This window comes from Watersipora subatra, chromosome 9, assembly GCF_963576615.1.
Source record: "Watersipora subatra chromosome 9, tzWatSuba1.1, whole genome shotgun sequence".
NCBI lineage: Eukaryota > Metazoa > Bryozoa > Gymnolaemata > Cheilostomatida > Watersiporidae > Watersipora > Watersipora subatra.
The window spans coordinates 12,229,857-12,252,143 of NC_088716.1; the positions used below are offsets into that span (position 1 = coordinate 12,229,857).

Consider the following 22,287-nt stretch of genomic DNA (forward strand, 5'->3'; position numbering starts at 1 on the left):
TGCAACTCTACAACAATTTTCCAAGGAAAGTGCTTAACTTTTCAGAAAATTTTCGTCTGTCAACTTTTACAAGCAATATTTACAGTAATTATATTTTGTTATAATTACATGTTGCCTAGATTTTAATTAATTAAAATTAATTTAATTTCACTAAAATTAATTACTAATTATTATTAATATTATTATTATTAGTTTTATTCAGTTTTTACCTAAGTGAGTATGTCCTAGATTGTCATGAGAGAAAAAAATTTGTTTTTTTGCTTCTAACAAGTCAGCCACCTGGCTCCTAGCAGAATATGTGAACCTAATCTTGTGTCGTTTGTCTCATATAAAAAGGTGGGACGTTTTGTTATTTTTTAGTTTACAAGCAAACGTTATCACCCTGAATATCATTTATCGTTTACCATCACGCCAATACTTGATGTCAGTAAAAAAATGAGCGAACAGGTCTTGACCCTCATTGTGAAATGTTTGCTTGAAGAATATTTGTACAGTCAAACCTCAATTGACGATCACTTCCATATACAAAATTTTCGACATGCGTAAAATGTAAAATTTGAGCACATATATGTAGCACAATATTCGTCTCAGTGCACCTAGTGACTTCCAACATATGGCTTGAAATTTCTCAAAACTTCACTTTTCTGTAAAGCTTGGTAAAATGGAAAATAAAACATAAAATAAACTAGAAATTCCCCTGTCATACAGCCCACGACCAAAGTGATAATGAAATAAGAAAGGGTACTGCCGGTTGAGAAATTCAATATTAGCAGTCAAATGGCACTGCAGTGCAATAGGAGAACTGCAATGGTAGCTGTAATGATAGCTGTAATGTACTGGGTGTTATTATGTACAACAAACAGCAATAATGAAAGGAAAAGATTATATGTTTATATCTCTCTCCTGCAATAGGAGAAATGCAATATTAGAAGTAAAATGGCAAGCTGCTGTGTGATATACACAGGCTGGGGGGCTGTATATCATTGGTCATAGCAACCAATATCAAGAAGTTGTGATATTTACCTAGATTTCTGTATTTATATCTAAAAAATTATGCTGAATTTAAAAATCTAAACAGATTTTAGCTGGTATTTAGATTTTAACATATTGCACACCATCGGTCACTATATACTTCGATCTTGTAAACTCAAATGATTATTCTTATAGCTAAATCTTATAAAATCGAATAATTATTCTTACAATTTAATATTGTAATAATCTTAATAATTGCTAGAAAAATATCATCATCATTTCATTTACTTTCACTGCTTTTGACATCAGTTGGAATACCAAAGTACTCATTGTAAGTGTCCAAAATGCCGGAGTTATCTTTAAAATCGGCAAAAAAGAAACGGTTATATTGATCGGACACCATTGTTCAGCACTTCCTGTTTCGCATAGCAACTGTTTTAAGGGGTTTTTTCCCGAGGATTAAAGACTTCTATTGGCTAAACTGACTTCAGATTCAGAAAGATCACTCTTTGATTGGTCCAAATGCACATGTTACAAAAATCGTTACCAATATTATAAATTCAGCTGGTGCAACTTCAAAGTCGTATAACTCAACTTTGTAATTTGCGACTTAACCATGGTTTCTGTGATCGCGACAGATATATCTCTTTTATATTAGAGCTCCAAAACAGATTAAACAAAATACAACATGTACTGATTATAATACTTGCTACAGTTAATATATATGGAGAAAATTTTCAAAAGGATTAACTTCATATGGTGACTGGTTTGCTGCAGATATAAAAAAATGGATGAGATTTTTCTGCATGGTTTTTAGCATCTGTATGGCGACCCTCAAAATGCCTTCAAGCTAAAGGTTAGTCAACAATAATGAAATGACATTGTAACACATAAACAAAGTTCTAACTGGAATGTATCTACATATTATACTGCAGTAATACATGTTCAATATATGCCCAGTGTTAATATCTGGTCGCAAAACAAAATAAAAGGTTAAAAAATTACTTAAAACAATTTTTGATTTTTTTAAAGAAAATTCTTACAAAAACTTCAACAAAATAATGTAAAAGTCATAATTGGGAGTTGAAAGTTGCAATATTAAAACTATTATAGGAGTTATCTGATACTGCTTAACATTGGGTTAAACTAAATAGAGAATTATGATTGGCTAAAAACTTATCACTGTCAATTAGTTATTTCTCAAACAATTTCTGTGACAAACATTAATAGTAGTAGACTAAGAGATCACACAAAGAAGGGTTAATGTACAACCTATTGGACAGATCAATATACTGCTAGCTTTTGCATTTTTAGATAAGGAAATAGTTTTATTTTTTCACTACGTAGAGCAAGATTTTATTTGGTTCCCTAATAAAATGTAAATTGTAAGATTTTAGTCTATCCCCTACCAAAATGTAAGGTTTCAGTCTATTCACCACTAAAATGTAAGATTTCACTATTTACTACCAAAATTAAGGAATTTAGTCTATCTACAAAATCGTAAGATTTTTGTTTCGTAAATTTTTCAATATGTATACAATTCCCAAAAAACCTAAGTGCAAACAACACCCTGAACCTTCTCAATATAGCCCTGAGAACATACAAAATATTGACAGCGACAGCAATTCCAGCAGTGATCATCATAGGGACAGCATCGAGCTCATAGTTGTCATCAATCACTCTCAGGACTGCCATGTAGACAAGAATTCCTGTTACTATCCAAATCATCAACACGGATACGAGGGCTCCTATTATTTCTAGAAAAGAGAAGAACATGTACATGACAACATATTTAACATTTTCCACATGTTGCATATGAAACATATGAGACATTTACATGTATTATGTACATATTAAATGTCTATATGTAACAGATGACACGTTGAAAATATAATATGTTTATATGCAACATGTTATGTACAACATATTACATGTGCACATATTACATGTATAAATGTTACATGTACACAGATAACACTGACATGCGATAACAAGTTTACATAAAACGTATTAGGTCCATGTTTGGACAACCGCGGTAACCACTTACAAATAAGTGACGAGTGACGAGTGACTATATTGCAAATATAGTCAAATGTCATATGTTGAACAATGATACGGCTTTCAGAGTTTCAGCTGCTCTGGTCACAGTTCAAAGTATTCTTTGTTATTCTTTAAAAAGTTATTAGTACCAAGTGTTAACACACAGCAACCTAAGCCTTCTAATCAAAAACAAATTAATTTTTCAAAAACTACCAAATGACCGGAAAATATTATTTCGGCAGACATTCAGTTTTAGGATTGCTCAAGCAGTTTCAGCTACATGACTGTTATCAAAACTATTGCAAAAATTATTATAAAAGTTTTTAAAAAGCCAATAAAATAAAAAAAACCATCAGAACTTAAAACAATGGTAATTATAACTATAAAGAATATAAGTTATTACGCCTCAAAATAACTCTGAGGGTATCGGTAAGAATAATAACATTAGTTGATGATAATAATGCCAAAAAAAATACTATAATATATATTAATATAATATATTATAATAAATACATATAACACATTATAATATTTTATATTACAGTATGATACAAGATAATACCGTATACTATAATGACAGTTTCCGGAAAAATACTTTGGTTTCTCCCTCTTTGGTTAAACCTACATAACCATGAAACGAGGAAGTTTACCAAATGCCTGCTTAGCAAATTTAAATAATAAGTCAATGAATACAGTCACACCTTGATATACAGTCACACATTGATATACACTCCCCTCAGCATTTAAATTTGTCAATATGTGGTGCGAGATTCGAGAAAATATTTAACTTTGCATATGAAACTCTAATGCATGGTCTTCACTCAGTAGACATTGAAAAACGACCTAGTCCAGTATTGTTCATTTCGCGAACCTAGTTTTTAAACTAAGAGACTAGAATGCTAATAACTGGCCGTTTTCATTTAATCTAACTGTTGTCAAATTTACATTGATCTCTCCTCCTTTTTTACAGACGACTGAAACGAGGATATTAAAAATCTATAATGTGCTGAAGATGTGGAAGGTAAGGTGGGAAGCAGAAAGGAAACTCTGTATGCTAATAATCCATTAGAATTTTCTTTATTTTATCCACAGCTGTGAAAAATATTGATGAAATAATCGATACATTACATATACAATAATATATCATTGAATAATAATCATGGCAGTAGATAATAATGGAGCAAAATCATTTTCATGTCTACAAACTATGGTTGTGATGCATTAGAACTGCACTGAGTCATTGCAGTACATTTTAGTGCATTACATCTCTCTAATGCACAGTAGACATTTACTGCAACTGTACTCCAACTGGCAATTGCCCACTACGGTCTACTGCACATTTATTTCCATGATGTATTACCTGAAACCCAGCATTTCATGCATACTGTGAATATGTATTCTTCAAAACTTTAAACTGCATACATACTGCAACTATGCATTAGTATGAAGTTGATACTGTGGATAACCTGACACTGCTGGATTTCCATGTGTCTGTTCAGCATTGTCACTGTTAGTACACATCGCACACAATCGTTGGTGTTTGAAAGTTGGAAATGAAACCAGCCTCAGCGTAAACAGCTTCAGCTTTGATTGTCTCCAGTCTGTCAACCAATCTGATCACTCACGTGTGGTCAACGTGTTGTGGTGGCAACCAAGTCAACACAATACTTGAATCTGTGATGAGTTTGCATGTATGTAGAGTGTAATGCAAAAGTTCCTAATACATTTAGTACTGTAAAATGCACACTAGCAACACTCTCACTGCATCCAGCAAGGTAATATTACCACTGCATTAATAGTGCTTACTGCCCATTAGAAAGTAGTTGTACAGCATGTGTATTGCGCACTGCGCAGTAGCAAAAGTACACAATGCAATTATACCACATGGCTGTGAAATGCTTCCTACTGTTATTGCACTGCTGATGCAACTACAGAGATATCCAAGCAAAACTTTACTGCATTATAACAATGCATTATGCATTTACTGCAATTGTAATGCATTTTACGTCTGGGCAAATGTAAACACTTATCAATGTGAAGTTATGATTTTTTCGTAATGGTCACAACCCTAATGCCATTGTGATGCATTCCATCTCTTATGCAACTCTCTAGCTAGACACTTGATAATACACTTGACACTATGTTTCCATGACACACATGATTTGCAAATTTGAGCCAATAGCAACTTGACCACATCATGGAAACGGCATAAATCCACAAGCTAAACAAGTTTTGCGATTCGCAACTCTTTATCGAATCCATAATGCTTAGGAATAACAGCAATGGAAACAGCAAAAGCAGCAATAAGGCAATGGAAACAGCACTTGCGAATCATGCACATTAAAATATCAAGCAGGCTATTTCGTCTATAAACATTTTCACGCTTCAATCGTTTTTATTTCGATTTCAACAGTCTCAATGGCCGAACGATTGCTGCTAAGCTTAGCGTGACAAGGCTGTGTAGCTATTTATAGAGTCATTAACTAGGTTAATACTTGACCTATGGGGTCAAGTGCGGCGTTCATTGAAACGCTCAATTGCAAAGTAACTCAACTTGCGCACAGCCCCTAATGCGCATCATTTGGGAACACGGTGGATGCAGGGAGACAAAGCCTTACTTCCTAGTGACTTAATTATATGCATATCTGTTTGAGGGTGACATACGCACCTGTAATACGTCAAATGTTTCAATGAATCTAAAATCTGACAACTGGCCTGTCATAATCAATCACAGGTTACTGATTTCAACACATTACTAATAGCTTTTACAACTCTCCAACAGAATTGATGCAAAAATGCAATTGTTTTCGTAGAAATTATGCATCTATTTATGTTGTTACATGGAACTTTCTAGAGCATGCCAACTAGTAGATCTGCGAAAGCCTGTACATAGAGCTAACCACTACGATATTTAAATGAGCCACAGAAATGACAGAGCTATTTTTATAGTATAGTGTTACAGGTTGACACATTTTAGCTTGAGTTGAGAAACATTCCCTGTCTTGCAATTTCGTTCTAAAGATAAAATTCTACCCGTTCTATCATGCTTAATGGTAAATGGACATAAGCAAAACTGCCTCCTAAGCTAAAGAGTATAGGCACACCACATTTTTTTTCACATGTGATCAGCAGTTAGCGGTTGAATTGGTCTAATGGCCATATGAGCCAATAGAGAGTCAGCAAATTGTTTCTCTCATGTCTAGTGAATGCAAGTAAATTATCTTTGCTAGAACTCCCAAATTGAATCACCAAATATGATCTGATCTTGCAAAAGCTAGGAAAGCTTGAGGAATCATTTTTTAGAATTTAAGAAAGTGTTGAGCAGATAGTGATAAAAAATATTCACTACAGTTCTGTTGCTGAAGAACACTGATGAAGGATTTCCAAAAAAATCAACGAATGATCTATTGGAAGAATCATCAGCTCTCATTTACATACAAGATGACACCCGCAGGCTTTTATGAAAAGATATATTCTGTGTTTAGCAATGCTGTGAATCACGTATATCAGTATTATCTTATTTATCATCATATGACAAGGAAGTTTATATGTTTTTATTTATTGTTAGTTATATACGTATACATATAGTTTACGTATACATATGGTTTCTTACGTACTCGCAGCATACTACCACAGCATTTGTGATTTCTGCCAGTTCATCAATCAGGGTTCAATACACAACTTCTAATAACTATCATAATAGATCATAGACATAGATGTAAGTTTATTAGAAAATACTTCCATTAATAATAAGGCTCTAGATATGTTAAGAAATACCTCTATTAATGTTAATACTGGAAATGAGTGGAAAGATAACTAATAAAACTGAGACTGTAAGTGTGTTAGAGGGTACATCTATTAAAACTGAGGCCGAAGATGTGTTTGAGAAAAACTACTAAAACTGAGACTAGATGTGTTGGAGGATAACTCTATTAAAACTGAAACTGTAGATGTGTTAGAGGACACCTCTCTGAAAACTGAGATTAGATGAGTCAGAGGATACCTCTATTGATACTCAGAATGCGTTAAAAAGTAGAGTCTGTATCTAGTGCTAGATATAAGATCACTAGGAAGTGCACCCATTACAAATATCAAAAATATGTCTGCAAAGTATTATAGCTAGAATAAATATCATATTTATTTTTTAATGGTGACTGATGAATCATAACAATGTTTATGATTTGTAGAAAATTCAAAGAGACGTTCTGAAGTGAAAGGTAATATATTAGGGTTTTCAGCAAACTTATTTAGACAAAGCCGAACAGAAATCATGTTGTTGGTATTTGCGGGCGTACAAGCTACACCTTTTTCTATAATACAGTAAGCACTCTAGCTACTTGGTGAAACTCCAGCAAGCTAGCTTCAAATCAACAGCGAGCTCATTTGACCACATATAGCTTCAGAGTTATCTTGAATTACATAATTCGAACTGATTACAGACAGTAACATGGCAAGTCAGCAAAAGGCAAGCTAAGGAGACTCTGTCAGTAAATAAACACTTTGGTAAAATCGCTTACTTCTACTGCGAACAATGGAGCCTCAAACTCAAATGCTCAAATCTTCAGGTACTCAAACGATGCTGCATTCAAACAATTCAGAACACGGATGAGAAATTTTAGAATATTTTCTCTCAGAATTCATATATGTATTTGGAAGTTGAACAGCTAAAAATAAAAATCTGGAACAAATTACATGTATGTTTGAAAACTGATGTAGCACTTTACTGGCAGAAATTATATTTACAATTAGGTGACATAAACTGCCCTGATCAAAATATGCTGAGTTTTCTCCATAAAAACAGCGTGTGGAGGAAAAATCGCAACAGGAAAAATGCTAAAAATTTATAGACTATGTTAGTTTAAACTTCTACAATTCAAATTAGAGTACCATAAAACCTGTATTTGCACACCATGGCGCTGTATTTTTCAACTCTTCTCCTATTATAGTAGTGTTCTATTTGAAGTGACGTTCAAATAAAGGTAGCGTTCAAATAAAGGTTTTACGGTAAGTTATGCCACATATCTCTGTTACCGCTGTCATCTACGAAATCACGCATTGCCAATTCTACAATTCTGTTCACATGTCTCAAAGGTAAGTAAACAATAAACCATCATTTTTTATCGATTACTAGTTTCTTAATTCAGTTTTTTTAATTTTCCAATGGATTAAAGTACTATCCAAATTCCTATCTCTTAGTTTACCATGTACCGCGTGCAGAAAACTGCAGTAACATCAACACAGGAAGTTCAAGAGGCATTGCCTAAAGATAACTCCATATCAATCACCATATTGAGTCAACATATAGCTAACTTGTTACTAGGATGCGTTCTTACCAGCTCGATGCCATCCAAAGCTGAGGGTGGTCGTCGGACGCCTCGAAGCCAAGTAAATTGCCAGCAGACTAATCATAAAGCTTGCGAAATCTGTGAGCATGTGTGCGGCGTCAGTCGCCACTGCAAGACTGTTTGCCAGAGCTCCACCTACAAAAAAAGGATTAGATTTATTTGCTGGCAGTTTTAAACTTTTAGTTAGGTTATTTCGTATTTGGCTATTTAAACGAATTATTGGCAAAGTTGCTAGTAAAGGTATTCGTAGTAGTGGTAGTAGTTTATCTGGAATGTTTAATAAATTAATACTGTGTGTGCTCTATCTGCTGGATGAAGATAAAAATGGCCGACTTTCCAAAAAACCATCATGATGAATGAAAATACTTGTGGTGTCAGATGTTTGCTTCAATTTTACTCAGATGTCCAAAATACATATATATTAAGGCAATTGTTAGCTCAAATTCAAACTCATGGGAAAGACAAAAAAATTAGATTTTTCATGATTTTTTATTCCCCATGTTTGGTTTTTTTGGTCTGCGGCTCCAAGAGTAAAATAAATCTTATTTTTATCTGAAATTTTTTTTCTGTCAATGATGATTCATAAAATGCACATAAACAGCAAAATAGTAGTATGATTTCAGATTTCCTACACGTATTCTGGAGGACACACATGAAAAGAAAATCTATCATGGATTAAAGTATGTGGTGTTCATTAGTTCAATCCCATGCGCATACATCAATTTGGAGTTATACTCTACTTGCTCTTTTCAGCAATATATGGCCAGTACATTATTTACTCTATTGATAGTCTGCAACCAAATCTAATAACTCATTGCTAGCATAGAAAGCATGTGTTTAATATAAAACAAACATTCTATTGTCTGTAGTCTAGCAACATTAAAAAATTTGTATAGATCTCGGGCTACTGCTTTTCATGATGCGTTACCACTGTCAACAAGTCTTAAGATATCTGGCTATTGCACACTGTCATGTACCCAATCAAGGTAAAAACTACCATAATTTTCCTAAATTGTAAAGGGTACGCGATTAGAGATCAACTGCTTCATTTTTATCCCAATAGCAAAGTCCTACGCTCAGAGAAGCTGAAAATACCATTAGACTTTTGAACTGAATCTTGTTCAAACTCAATTCAATATTCTCTTCGAGTGAGACAAAAATACATCATTAAAAATGATTGATGAAAGCTCCATGCACTCAATAGCTTCTAATTATTGAGGTGCAGAGCCTAGCTGGGAGGCTCAGAAAAAAGACAGCCCAACTTTGGAGTTATGCTCTCTCGATATAGATTATTGTACGTTTCACTCAAAAAAACAGAAATGCAAGGGCGATACTCGTGTATAAATTTATAAATATCGTGCTGTGCCGATATTGAGTCACGAAAGCCGGCGACAACCGATGTTGGTTTCTATGTTGCATTGCTGGTTACAACCAGCAACTCTCGCATTGCTGGTTACAATATCTATGTAAGTAGCATGTCGCTGGTTACTCCAGCCTCGACAGCAAGGACCGCTTCAAAACTGTTCTAAATAGATTAGTGTTTCTGATTCCTGGATGTCAACAGGCAGCTGAGTCTATGCTTCTGAGGTTTGGTATGATGGCTGATGATATACTGAAGTAGATGCTGAAGTGGTACACGGATAGGGAATTTACGAGTAGAGTAAGTGCGGGTGGTTTTACGGGAGAACAGCCGATATAGTACAGGTTGTGAGCAAGCATACAGGTATGATAGGAATATAGGTCAGAGACAGGAAGAATTCTAGTAGTTTTGTCAAAATGCATCCCCTAGAACCACAGACTTTAGATAGCCTGTGGTTCTGCATTTTGATACCTCGAGTACAGGGCATTGGTTAGCCACCTGCTCCATTTGCAGGCGCACTATTAGCTTTCTTGTGCTGAGACTAATTTGTTTAAATGAGTTATTGGCTTTTTCTGTTGTTGGAAAACTGTTTTGAATATGAAATGAGCAATAGCATAATGAATATATTTATAAATAGGAGGCCTCGCCTTATATTCAACTTGAGACGCTAATAATAAATAACAGGGTAAACCGAAAAGGAAGTGAAAAACAATTAGTGGGTCACTATATAGGCAACATATTTAGTACTATTCTCTTGACTGACAGCCGAGACAAAAGAACAGCTGGCAGCTGACAGACAGTACCAGACTGACAGCCGGAGTACTGAAAAAATAGCATCCAGTAAAGCGATTTAACATTTGGAAGCCTCAGCTTGTACATATACTAGTGAATGCCCGGCATTGCACGGGTAATAAAATAACTACTCAATGAATTTGTGTAACTTATCTTGTAAGCTAGCCGACTCAAAAACAGTCTACATCATCACTAAAACACGTTAAGCTTTCGCGAAGATCCTTATGTTCACTAACTTGCAATGATGTTACGTTCACTAAACATCGTTACGTTACGCGTTACGATCAACTGTGCTAGTTAATAACCCTAAGAGCTTCAAGTGTGAGTTTTAACCAAAGTAATTAATGTAGTCACAACCATTCAGCGCTATGCTCAGTTGAATGATCATAGTGTAGTGGTTTAGATCGCTGGTCTTCAGACCTGAAGGTACCGAGATCAAATCCTCTGTGAAACGGAATTGTCATTGCTAGATTTTAACTGCTTCAACTGGACACAGAGATGATCAACAAAAAAACAAACCTTGAGATTTATATATAATAAATAAATAAATAAAATAAATATATATACATATATATATAGGCAAGCAGGTCCTTGATCCTAGACAGTAGCAACAACATTCTATCAACTGTGAAAGTGATTAAAATAGTCGATTATTTTTCAATTATTTTGAACTGAACATCGTATTGAAGCTGTGAATATAAACTTGCACAAAATATTGGCTAGAAAGTATCGGTGTTTTACTATCATTTGTGATCATTTTTGATGTTTGAGGTGATCTGACTGCCAGGATATTTAAAGATTAACATTGACAAAACTTGTCGATCAAAAGCAAACAAAACTAAAACACTCAGTTTAAGCGAAAATGCGATTATGACGTCTATAATTATGACTAATCATTAATTATAATTAATGCGGTTATGACATATGTAGTTGCAAAGGGACCAACAGAATAAAATAGCGTAATGCTGTAACTTGAAAGCAACAAATGATGTCAACTATAACAATAATAGCAACTAGTGACTTCATTTTGCACATTTTTTTCTTCCAAGTGTTTCAACCGTGATCAAGTTTTGTCGATTTTATTCTTGAAACATCCTGGCAGTCCAGATTATCTCAGACCTCAACAAAAATTGCAAATGATTTTGTCCAAGTTCATTTTAAATCTTATAGAATACGATAAAAACCAGAAATCAAATAGAGTAAATAGTTTTTTTCTTACTTCTTCAAAGAAGGGATATTTTAGAGGAAACTAAAAAAACAATGGTTGATGTACACCGAGTCTGATAGAGAGTGTATATTTTTTATGAATAGAACAACAAATAGTTTTAGCATAAAACTATTTGTTGCTGAGGAAAAGAAGCTTTATATGTCTATTTTTGATCCTTCATTAGTAAAAATTTCAATCAATGAGTTATTAGAAACCATTGTTTTGTCAGCAGCCATTTTTAATTTCTCAGTCACTTAGAAGTTCCCTCTGTATTCCTCCAACATCTCAAGAACCAATTGTCTAATCTACAGTATTTGAAATCTAGTAATTATACCGAAAGAGTATTGTGCACAAAAGGACCACAATTTTGCAATCTATATATATATAAATCTCAAAGTTTGTGTATATGTGTTTCGGTTTGTCCGGCTATAGCTATTAATATTTAGGAATAAAATATCTGTTTCATGCTGGACTTGATCTCGAAACCTCCTGTTCTCCAGACAAATCCCTTCCCAATTAAACTAAGCTAGATTGATAAATGCATTGGGCGATAGGCTATATGTGCTATGTGGGTGCAAATACACCACCCCTCTCCGTTATGACGCAACATCATTTTATGCTTGCTCTTACTTGCTCTTATTAGTAAGCGCCAGACAACTAGCTTACTCAAATTAGCCATTGACAATGTGCCAGGCTAATGACAAGTGGCAGGCAACTACATGTACATTACCTGTCACTGTTTATAAGCCGAGTTTTATAACTCGGGCAATGCCAGACATTCCGCTAATCCTACATAAACCAGAAGCGCAAGAAACAAACAAAGCGAAATTACGCGGCTGAATTTACTTGGGCGCAGGATTAAGTGGAAAAAAATTCCCCAACACTCAGGCTTCAAATGTTAAAATCCTGATGATTCCTAGAGATAAAATGTTTTTTGCTCCCAGTGGTAGACATCTGACCAAGCTCATAGGGGCTAACAGGAGCCGTTGTCAAGTTAGTTGGCACTAGCAATAAACAACTAAAGATCATAATTGCAAATGAAGCCGAGCTACATGCATAATAATATCATGCTAATGATATTATTATGAATGACCTGCCAGTAACTAGTGTTTGTATCAGGTAGGCATGTGCATTCCACGAAGGCATTCCTTTCATCTGTGCAGCTCAGCCAGACATTGTTTGTCAAAGATTAATGTATTTATCTTTAGACTTTGCTTATTCAATTTAAAAACAACTGCTAAGCAAAGTTTCTATTCTTCAAATCCATCCATAAAACAAATTGGTATTTTTCCAAAGATGCAACAGACGGGTTTTCAAGGTATAACCAACTTTGATAAACTTTAGCTAGTAATGGTACTGAAACTAACATAGGTTTACAGGCTAACAGTTGATTAGCTTTTGATTTCCTTTTACCAGATTGTCAAGCTTTCTCAGTTACTATCGGCAGCATTTTACTTGATCTCCTTTTTATTCATATTTAATGGAATTAAAAAAATTCATTAAAACATTTTCTCAATATATCAATGAGAAATACAGAAATTAAGACAATTCTATAACACTAAATTACGTAGTCATCCACAGCAGGAACTACAGTGCTTGGTCCTGAATACTAAACAGGTATCGCTAACTATAGCAAAAATCTGGCAAATTCCCATTTTTAACCATGGAAGGATCTTTCATAAAAGTCGCTCTCAAAAAAATTGTAAAAAATGTTTTTTTCTCAAGAAAGAAACTGCAGTTTGTTTGGTTGGCATCAACAAAGGATCAATCATTACTCTAAAAGTTACAAGTACAAGTTACTCCATCATTACAGGTGTTACTCTATGCTGTTAAAGTCGCAATGGCATGTTACTAAACAGAGCATTCCAATGTAAAGATGATTGTTCAATCTCAAAGAAGTATCAATTATTTTCAATATCAGTCGATCTCTTGAGCGCGTGCTCAATGTTAACTCTTTGAATTCGGTTTCCACTCTCCATTATGTAACTCAACCATAAAATCACCTACTGTAACTCTTCTACAATTGCCATGGATAGAAGTTTGAAATCTGAGCACCATATCAGATAGCACCCCAAATCTTAGACCAGTAGTGATAGTTTCTAGTTTAAAAGTATCGTGGAGCCTCACTGCCTGGATTCCTTACTGGAACAACTTGATACGGGACCAGAGGATTCGAGCAGAAACTACTTATGAATTCAAACAGATTTTTGGTTTATGAATCAGCCAAGGCAAGTCGAAGAACGGCGAGAATGATAGACTTTTTCAAAATCTGTTTATGCCGAAGCATAATTGTATGGTACTTTTATGGTTATCTAATCATAAACTAACTTGTTAGATGTACGGTATCAACAGGACATAACTCCTGCCAATAAGCTTTTGCATTTTGGGTGTTTTCAGATTCCCTACGCATAGGGTATGTTATTCAGAGTTTTGTCTCATAACCCTCATAGTCTTACTAGAATAATGATAGTTTTTGCCTTGATTGAGGTAAACAAGGGTACAATCTTGTACTCTTGAGGGTACAAGCCCTCAATGCCAGGGATTGAGGGTACTGAATTGTAGAGGGTTTACTGACAGTCAATAAGGGAATACGTATCAACGCATTTAAAATATTTCAACATTTTTCTCCTATGATAATGAAATGGTTGCTTTAAATTGAATGCGTCTGGCATGTGCTAAAAATCTTTTATTAGATTTGTTTATGGGTCATCAATAGAGTAATCACCATGTCTGTCACATATCCTTGCAACAGGCATATAGAGGAGGGCTTCAAGATTATGGATATGCATAGCGTACTCTATTTCACAATAGATATTTATTTGATATATTGTCACACTGCTCTCTCTAGGGTATGAGTAACAAGTCTAGAAGCACCTTATAGTCGTGATAGTAATTATTTTGCCATTTAAAATAAACATGTTATTTGTTATTAATTCATGGTTTGTGAGGTATTTATTATATGAATTATGACAATATGAACATCAATAGAAAGCTAAGGATGTTCTACACATGAATATTATTAAATATTAACTGATATGTCAGTTTATCCTGTTGTATCATTGTGGTATTTGCTTATTATATAAAAAAAATCTATCAATTCTAAGTATATATATATGCCGACAAAATTGTCCAATTTGACATTGTTTTGAAAATGCGTATACATGTGAAAGTAGATTAGTGGCCTCCAGAGTAATATAATAATATTAATATTTAGTTTAATAATTAGCTGGTCAATTTTCAATCACAGAATAGTATAAAATGGGTGCCCAGTAAATAAATTATATTTCTTGAGAATAATTTTGATGACAGAGAGAGTCTACAAAACCTGCTTCTCAAATATGTATACAATGTATAGCCTGTGATGATAAAAGAAATTGAGTTTATGTCATAAATGAAAAAGGATATGAAAATTACTAAGTGGTTTTATAATTACAGCCACCAGTGTATGTCTGGCCGTAATTCTGTACTTTCCACAAAGATGCACTGCAATGGTTAGTAAATGCTTTGAAAGCGCAAGGTAAGTACACAAGGTATTTATTAAGCTAAAATACCAACATTTGTCAGATTGTAAATTTTGACCGAGTTGTTTTTTGGTCGCCCTCTGAATCGTTGTCTCAACTTTTAAAATGTTCATTATTAAAACGCTTTGGCATTATTATGACAATCATTAAAAATTCAATTCCTGACAAACCAGTCATTCAAAGTTCACTTTAGATTGATGTCATATAAATCGAGCGCGTCACCTTTTTAACAGCAACACATCTGTTACAGTGACCTAAAAGCTACTCGATTATCTTTTTCGTAAACATCGTAAACAAGTGCAAAACTAAATTACTCAAATCTTTCATCATATTTCTAGAAACTCGTTATATATAGCCGATCGCATGATTTCATCAGCAGGCTTACAGCTATAAACATTGCAATAACCTTGAAATTAACATAGATTTCATTAGTATGACTGAAGATTCTAGTTTCTGTACAAAGTCTGACATTTAACCGAGAGTTGGCTGACCACGGAGGCAAGCAATGCATCTGAAAAATCTATTTTCTGGTAGCTCAGCGCAGCCTTGAGAATTACATGCTCTTGCTATGAGAATATTGCTCTCAAGAAAAAACATTTATTTGAAAAACTGAGGCTTGTGTCAAAGGTTAAAGGTTATAAAATTTAAAAGAATTAATGAATTACAGTAAATAAGACATGTAGAAGAAAATAATAGAATAATTACATTTGTCTATTTGCTCTAAAGATGTAATTACTATAGGAAACAATGCTAACATTCTAAAAACTTTTAAGTTGACTCATGGACTGAAAAATCGTTGTTTTTTAAGCAAATCTAAAAAGATTGATATTAATTTCTCGCTTTTATAGTTTTCTAGCCAATTGACTTATAGTTAGGCCTACACCAAATTATAATTACACTACATTCTTTTTGGTCATTTTGGATCTATGTAGTACTGGTTTTTCCCACTGTGTTGTCTCCAGTTGGATCATTGCAGTGTTTTTAGTTTGTTCTCTTTTGGCGTTGGTTTACATCACTCTAGCTCTTTTTGAATTCTTGTCTTTTTGTTTTTGGAAGGTCATTGCTCTTTATTTTCAGTCTTATTTGCATTGCCAAAACTTTTTTGCATTGTTATAGCCGCTTATTCTATGAAACTCAATCAAAGGCTGATGTCTTTTTAATCGGCTCATGCTTTTGCTCTGTGTTAATCCTTTGGCTGGGGAAATGACCAAAATGTCGTTTACCGATTGCATGGGGAAACGACATTTATGTCACTTTCGGTAGACGTTTATAAAGCTACCGCCTAGCAACGTTAAACAAAGGATATGAACACAAGTAAGTTTTAAGTATCATCAACAAGATATCAGTCGATGATTTACAACATGAAACGATTATCTGAGAGGCGTTGCTTTGTGCTAAAAGCTAAACAAATCGCGCCTCCTTGGAAAATAATAAAAGTTGGATAAACCAGTCAACATCGGCTCGACTTTCAAAACGGTAAAATAAAAGATTATTTGATCCTGCGATCGTTACTGATTTTTGTCTGATCAGAATAAAAATAATTCAAATGATAGAAGTGATATAAAGTTTTTGGACTTTTATTATACTTGGAATATTCAGAGAAAGTGATCGTTATGGTGGCTCGCACGACTACGTTATAGCGTTTGACTCTACCGACAAAAAATGCTTCCAAGCATTTCATACAGGGACAATTGCACATGGTTGTATTTTGTAGTAGTGGATATGTGAATGAATGTTTAGGTATAACAATTTTTGTTCATAGAAATAAATTTAAGATTTGAGCTACGCATGTTCATAAAATATCGATTTTATTGAATTTTCGAAAATAAATTACACGACTTTCGGTTGTTTTTGGGGGCTTATACCTGGTCAAAGGATTAAATCATGCCAGGTACAACAGTTGCGAAGTGTTTCCATTTCTTCAAGTGGAGAGCTTAGTTAGCAGTAATGACTTACACAATTTTGGTCGGGTAGAAATACCAGTAGTCACTTCAAAACAGCCAAATTTGAAAACAAAATTTTTTTTGACTCAAAATAAAGGAAGTAAGAAATCAGGTCAGTAGTTACTTTTAAGTGAAGGTCAAGTGAAGAGACAGATACATAGATGATTAAGATATGGTCTAAGCTGATAGAGAAAGCATGAGGATGCCGTGATGCGTAAACTCTTTAGAGGGGTTAAAATTTAAATTTCATCTAAGTACCTTTTTTATAAAACAAATGACCAAAGTAAAACTCAAATTTTTGATCAAGTGCTTGAAAACCTCATGTATGGCAAACTGAACCATGCCAGCATGACTCGAGAATTATTGTTTTCTATTTGCTAGGTGAATACAACCAAAGGCGATATGATGGGCAAGTAAACAGTCGAAGAAATGAATGAGTAAGCAGATGAACAAACAAAAAACCAGCATATCTATGCATAACTTTTCAGTGATAATGGTAATCATCAACAGAATGATATTTTTCATTAAATACCAAAAAAAAATGAAAAGGCAGAAATCAGGAATTATTGAGTGAGTTGAACAAACATGTTTTTAAAGTTGGTAATCTAGTAGTATTGCGGAGGAGTTGGGATAGTGAATTGTAGGTTGTAGTAACAGAAAGTTCATAAACTAAAACATACGATGGTGGATGTAATATGTTGATGTCACAAAATTTTTACTCTGCAAGAATTATATTCCTTTGGAAATAAGTCTTCTGGCTAAAATGCTGAAGGGCATGAGTCAAGCATCAGAGAAGCCACACACATAGCAAAAGATCCTTTTGCATTTTTATCGACATAACACCCCTACCAATTTAATGCTGTATTCTATGAGCTAGTGCTCATAGCAAAAGTAGAGTGATGAAAATCAGCCCAATAAAAGATTGATAAAAATATAGCCATGGACCAGCAGGGCAACATAAAAAATTGATAAAAATTAGGTTGGTACAGATGTTGGGTTGGTACAGATGTTGGGTTGGTACAGATGTTGGGTTGGTACAGATGTTGGGTTGGTACAGATGTTGGGTTGGTACAGATGTTGGGTTGGTACAGATGTTGGGTTGGTACAGATGTTGGGTTGGTACAGATGTTGGGTTGGTACAGATGTTGGGTTGGTACAGATGTTGGGTTGGTACAGATGTTGGGTTGGTACAGATGTTGGGTTGGTACAGATGTTGGGTTGGTACAGATGTTGGGTTGGTACAGATGTTGGGTTGGTACAGATGTTGGGTTGGTACAGATGTTGGGTTGGTACAGATGTTGGGTTGGTACAGATGTTGGGTTGGTACAGATGTTGGGTTGGTACAGATGTTGGGTTGGTACAGATGTTGGGTTGGTACAGATGTTGGGTTGGTACAGATGTTGGATTGGTACAGATGTTGGGATACGGGTTGAAAGACCGGTTCTGTCGAGAAAATACTGCTCATGGAAGATTCTCAACTCCAGATCAACCCGATTAGGCAAAAAATACTACAGACAATTTGTCTAGATGCAAAGAGATATTTTTAAATAAAATATTACAATAAAACTAAAAATAAATACTGAAAGCAATTTGTGGAAAATTTGAAGATTTTTAGCAATAAAACTCGTTTCTATAAACAAAGAAACTAAAGAAATAAGAGGGTGAAATAGAATCGTATAAACTTTCCAGTAAATAATTAATTCATGGAACCATAATACCTCGACATACGAGTGCCCCAACATATGAGAAAATCGAGATGCATAAAACCTAGGATGTATTAAGCGCGAATGTCGAGGTATGACTGTCACCACCTTGGCAGGACTCCTACATGCCTACTATACATTTGCACTCATCAACGCACAGAATGAGAAACAGTGTAGCAAGTCAATCTTGTCGTCATGACAAATATCCTAACTTCACTAGTATCAAAAACAATTTGAGAAATCGATAAAATTTGGTTCATGAGTACTGACTGAATATGGGACATTCAACAATGAGAGATGAATACGGTAATAAATATAGCGATTTTTAAAAAAGAACGGCAGACACTTCCATTAACAACCTTTTCATGTTTTTCAAACACATCAGGTATACTGCAAGCGGCCAGTTATTGTGACTTATAAATATTAATCATCTTTGCTAGATCATCAGGGAATAGCTCATTGGCATGTGCCAGCATACATCAAAGTAAAAAATACTGTATTTTACCTTCAGACGTGGTGAGTACCTACCTACGCCCATTTTATGTATACGCATATCCCTGTTCATAGGCAACCAAGCAGCACAGGCAACACTCGATGATTGAAGCAACAATAACCTTAAGCAGCCAATCAGTATTATAATGGTTAAATGGTGTAGATCCTTTTTTCATTTATAATTGTCATAGTTACAAAGTTTGCTCGTGGTCAAGCCAGACCGTGGCAAATCACCGATACATGACATGTTAGAAAAGATGTTTTCTTGCAAAGCGTTACTAGAATGTATGTTTTAATAAAATTTGCAAAAGCTATTAAAAAAACATTCACCGGGAATAAGCTATCAAGAAGCTGAAAAAAGAAGCTATCAGGAAGAAGCAGCGTATGAACAACTAAGGCACAAAGTTCGACCTCCAGTGAGGGACACCTGGAAGAGCATTCCTTATACGTGCACTTGTCTTTAAGTTAACATTTTTAACTACAAGGAAGCTCTCATCACCCAAGGCTGTTGAGCAAACTGTCCCATGACCAAGTTCTTTACAAAGATAAGATGCGGAGTAAATGTTTGCCCGATTGAGACAATTTTAACATGTTCAATGATTTCAGTGAATATGGAGGATTGCTTCATCAGCCTTTAATTATAAACTGAGGACCACAATTATAATTTTAATTCGAACTCATCTCCAATTGCACACTATGCAAAAACCTCATCAATCGCTCTAGTGTTAAAAGGAAAAGAGTGATGCTCGTTGAGCCAAACAATTGCATTAAACCAATTTACTAATTTTCTTGAGAGCATGTACTTGTAGTCATAAGATCGGCTGCTGAGAGTGTTACTAGACAAACATTTTACTTATAGATATTGCAAAAACTTTAGAAAGATTTCTGCGAGATGAGCGATGAGGAGCTAACAATACCTACGACCCAAAAGACAAACTTTTCTGTGAAAAATGAAAGCTGGCTGTACGAAGACTTGGGCCTTGTTACTTTGACATAAAAAGCAAGCATATTTATGACCTTAGCATATGCTTCCAATAAATGTACTTTCAATCATGCTTTCTTCAGAAGCTGTAATTCCTTGGAAGTACTTGCAGGCGCCTTGCCATGTAGTTAAATAAATAACCCATGACCAATATGTCTTCTGCCAAAATAATTACTGTATCGAAGACGTATTGAGCTTACCAGTAAAGTAATTATTGAAAAAATAGTTATAAATTTATAATGGTTACAATTCAGTGATGATGAGTTGGCAAGATTTGGAATTAAATTAATATCATTTGCAAACTGGATAATACCGGATAGTACTAGATACATGTAGATCTGGCTACAACTGGTTCATTTGAATATTAACAGTGCCAAGCATTTAAAGATCTATCATAAAAAGGTTTTTAAAAAAGGCTTAAAATGCCTCTTTTAAAAGCAGTTAAACGTCGAGGTACAATTAGCTGAACATTTGAGTTTTTCAATACTCAAAGTGGTGTAAATATTTGACTCTATACCTTAGAAAGAAAAGGTGATGAAACTGGTAAAAATTAAAGCCAAATATGAAAAATATAAGGATATCCGAAATTACAAGCTTACTTAATCTCAACTTGAAACATTAAACCGTAAACTTCTTTTAAATGCCAAACCATTGATTTGATTTTCCCTTTTCTATGATTCTTGTATGACATTATTTGAAAAATATTTTTGTTTGATGTAAAATTATTGGCAATGCAGAAATAGAAAAAAACTTTACTAGCCTATGTTAGAGAAAGTTATTGTGAATACCTCTCCCTTTATTTCTGCGTCTGAACCTATGCATTGCAAAACCTACATTTGATGTATGTAATTTAAAATTAAAAATAAAATATTTATTTCTAAACCCTGTGGGTGGGTTAAAGCCCCGCAAAAACACTCGAAACTAGTGTAATGTATTTTTGAAAATTCAATAAAATCAGTATTCTATAAACATGCATAGCTCAAACTGAAATTTACTTCTATTAAAAACATATTTTGTACATAAACATTCATTTACATATCTAGTACTACAAAAAAACTACAACTACGTATAGTTGTCCCTGTATGAAATGCTTGCAAGCATTCCTTTCGGTAGAGTCCAACGCAAAGTGTAGCCGTTATTTTTATACTGACCAGACAAAATATCACTAACGATCGCAGGATCAAATAAATCTTTATTTCATCGTTTTGAACGTCGAGCCGATGTTGACTGGTTTTTCCACCTTTTACTTTTTTTCAAGGAGGCGCGATTTCTTTAGCTTTTAGCACAAGACAACGCCTCTCAGATAATTGTTTCATATTGTAATTCATCAACTAATATCTTGTTGATGAATTTTAAATTTTGCTAGCGTTCACATCCTTTGTTTAACGTTACTAGGCGACAGCTTTATAAACGTCTACCGAAAGCGACATAAAAGTCGTTTTCCCACGCAACCGATAAAAGACATTTTTGTCGTTTCTCCAGCCAAAGGGTTAATTGTTACTTTGTCGAGTTATCTTTTTCTGTAAAATATATATATTTTTTTAAATTCAGTTTCCTACACAGCTTTCTACAGCGAGCTTGCAGTAACACCGTGTGTAATCATCTGCAATATATATGATTGAGCTATTGTAGCTATTTGTGTTTTTAATAAATTAAAAAAATTGTGGTGTATTTTGCCTTTAATCGTCCAATGCTGTGAACCAGTTTTGGACAATTTTAACATACAAAGCAAATCTCAGAGTCCATTAAATTCATATGTAGAGATTCAACTGTATTTAGAGCAATTTTCTGTATCAAAGAATGTTATGAAAGTGCATTGTTGGGTTAACTGTGATTAATAAAACGCTAAGTTATGTAAATGTATACTACAGTGGTATTCGTAATTATGGAACCACTTAAAACAAACACATTATATGTTATTAATTCATAA

General features: G+C 34.2%; 1 protein-coding gene across 1 annotated transcript in view; it reads right to left on the reverse strand.

The window, feature by feature from the left end:
- The window catches only part of LOC137403710 (proton-coupled zinc antiporter SLC30A2-like), a 65,026-nt gene that overhangs the window by 16,878 nt on the left and 25,861 nt on the right, over positions 1-22,287 (reverse strand). Inside the window, exons 3-4 of the mRNA XM_068089723.1 lie at positions 8,346-8,492; positions 2,576-2,729 (exon numbers count right to left, since the gene is read on the reverse strand). Of these exons, the coding sequence (XP_067945824.1) occupies positions 2,576-2,729; positions 8,346-8,492 (301 nt within the window). The remainder of the gene's footprint in view (positions 1-2,575; positions 2,730-8,345; positions 8,493-22,287) is intronic.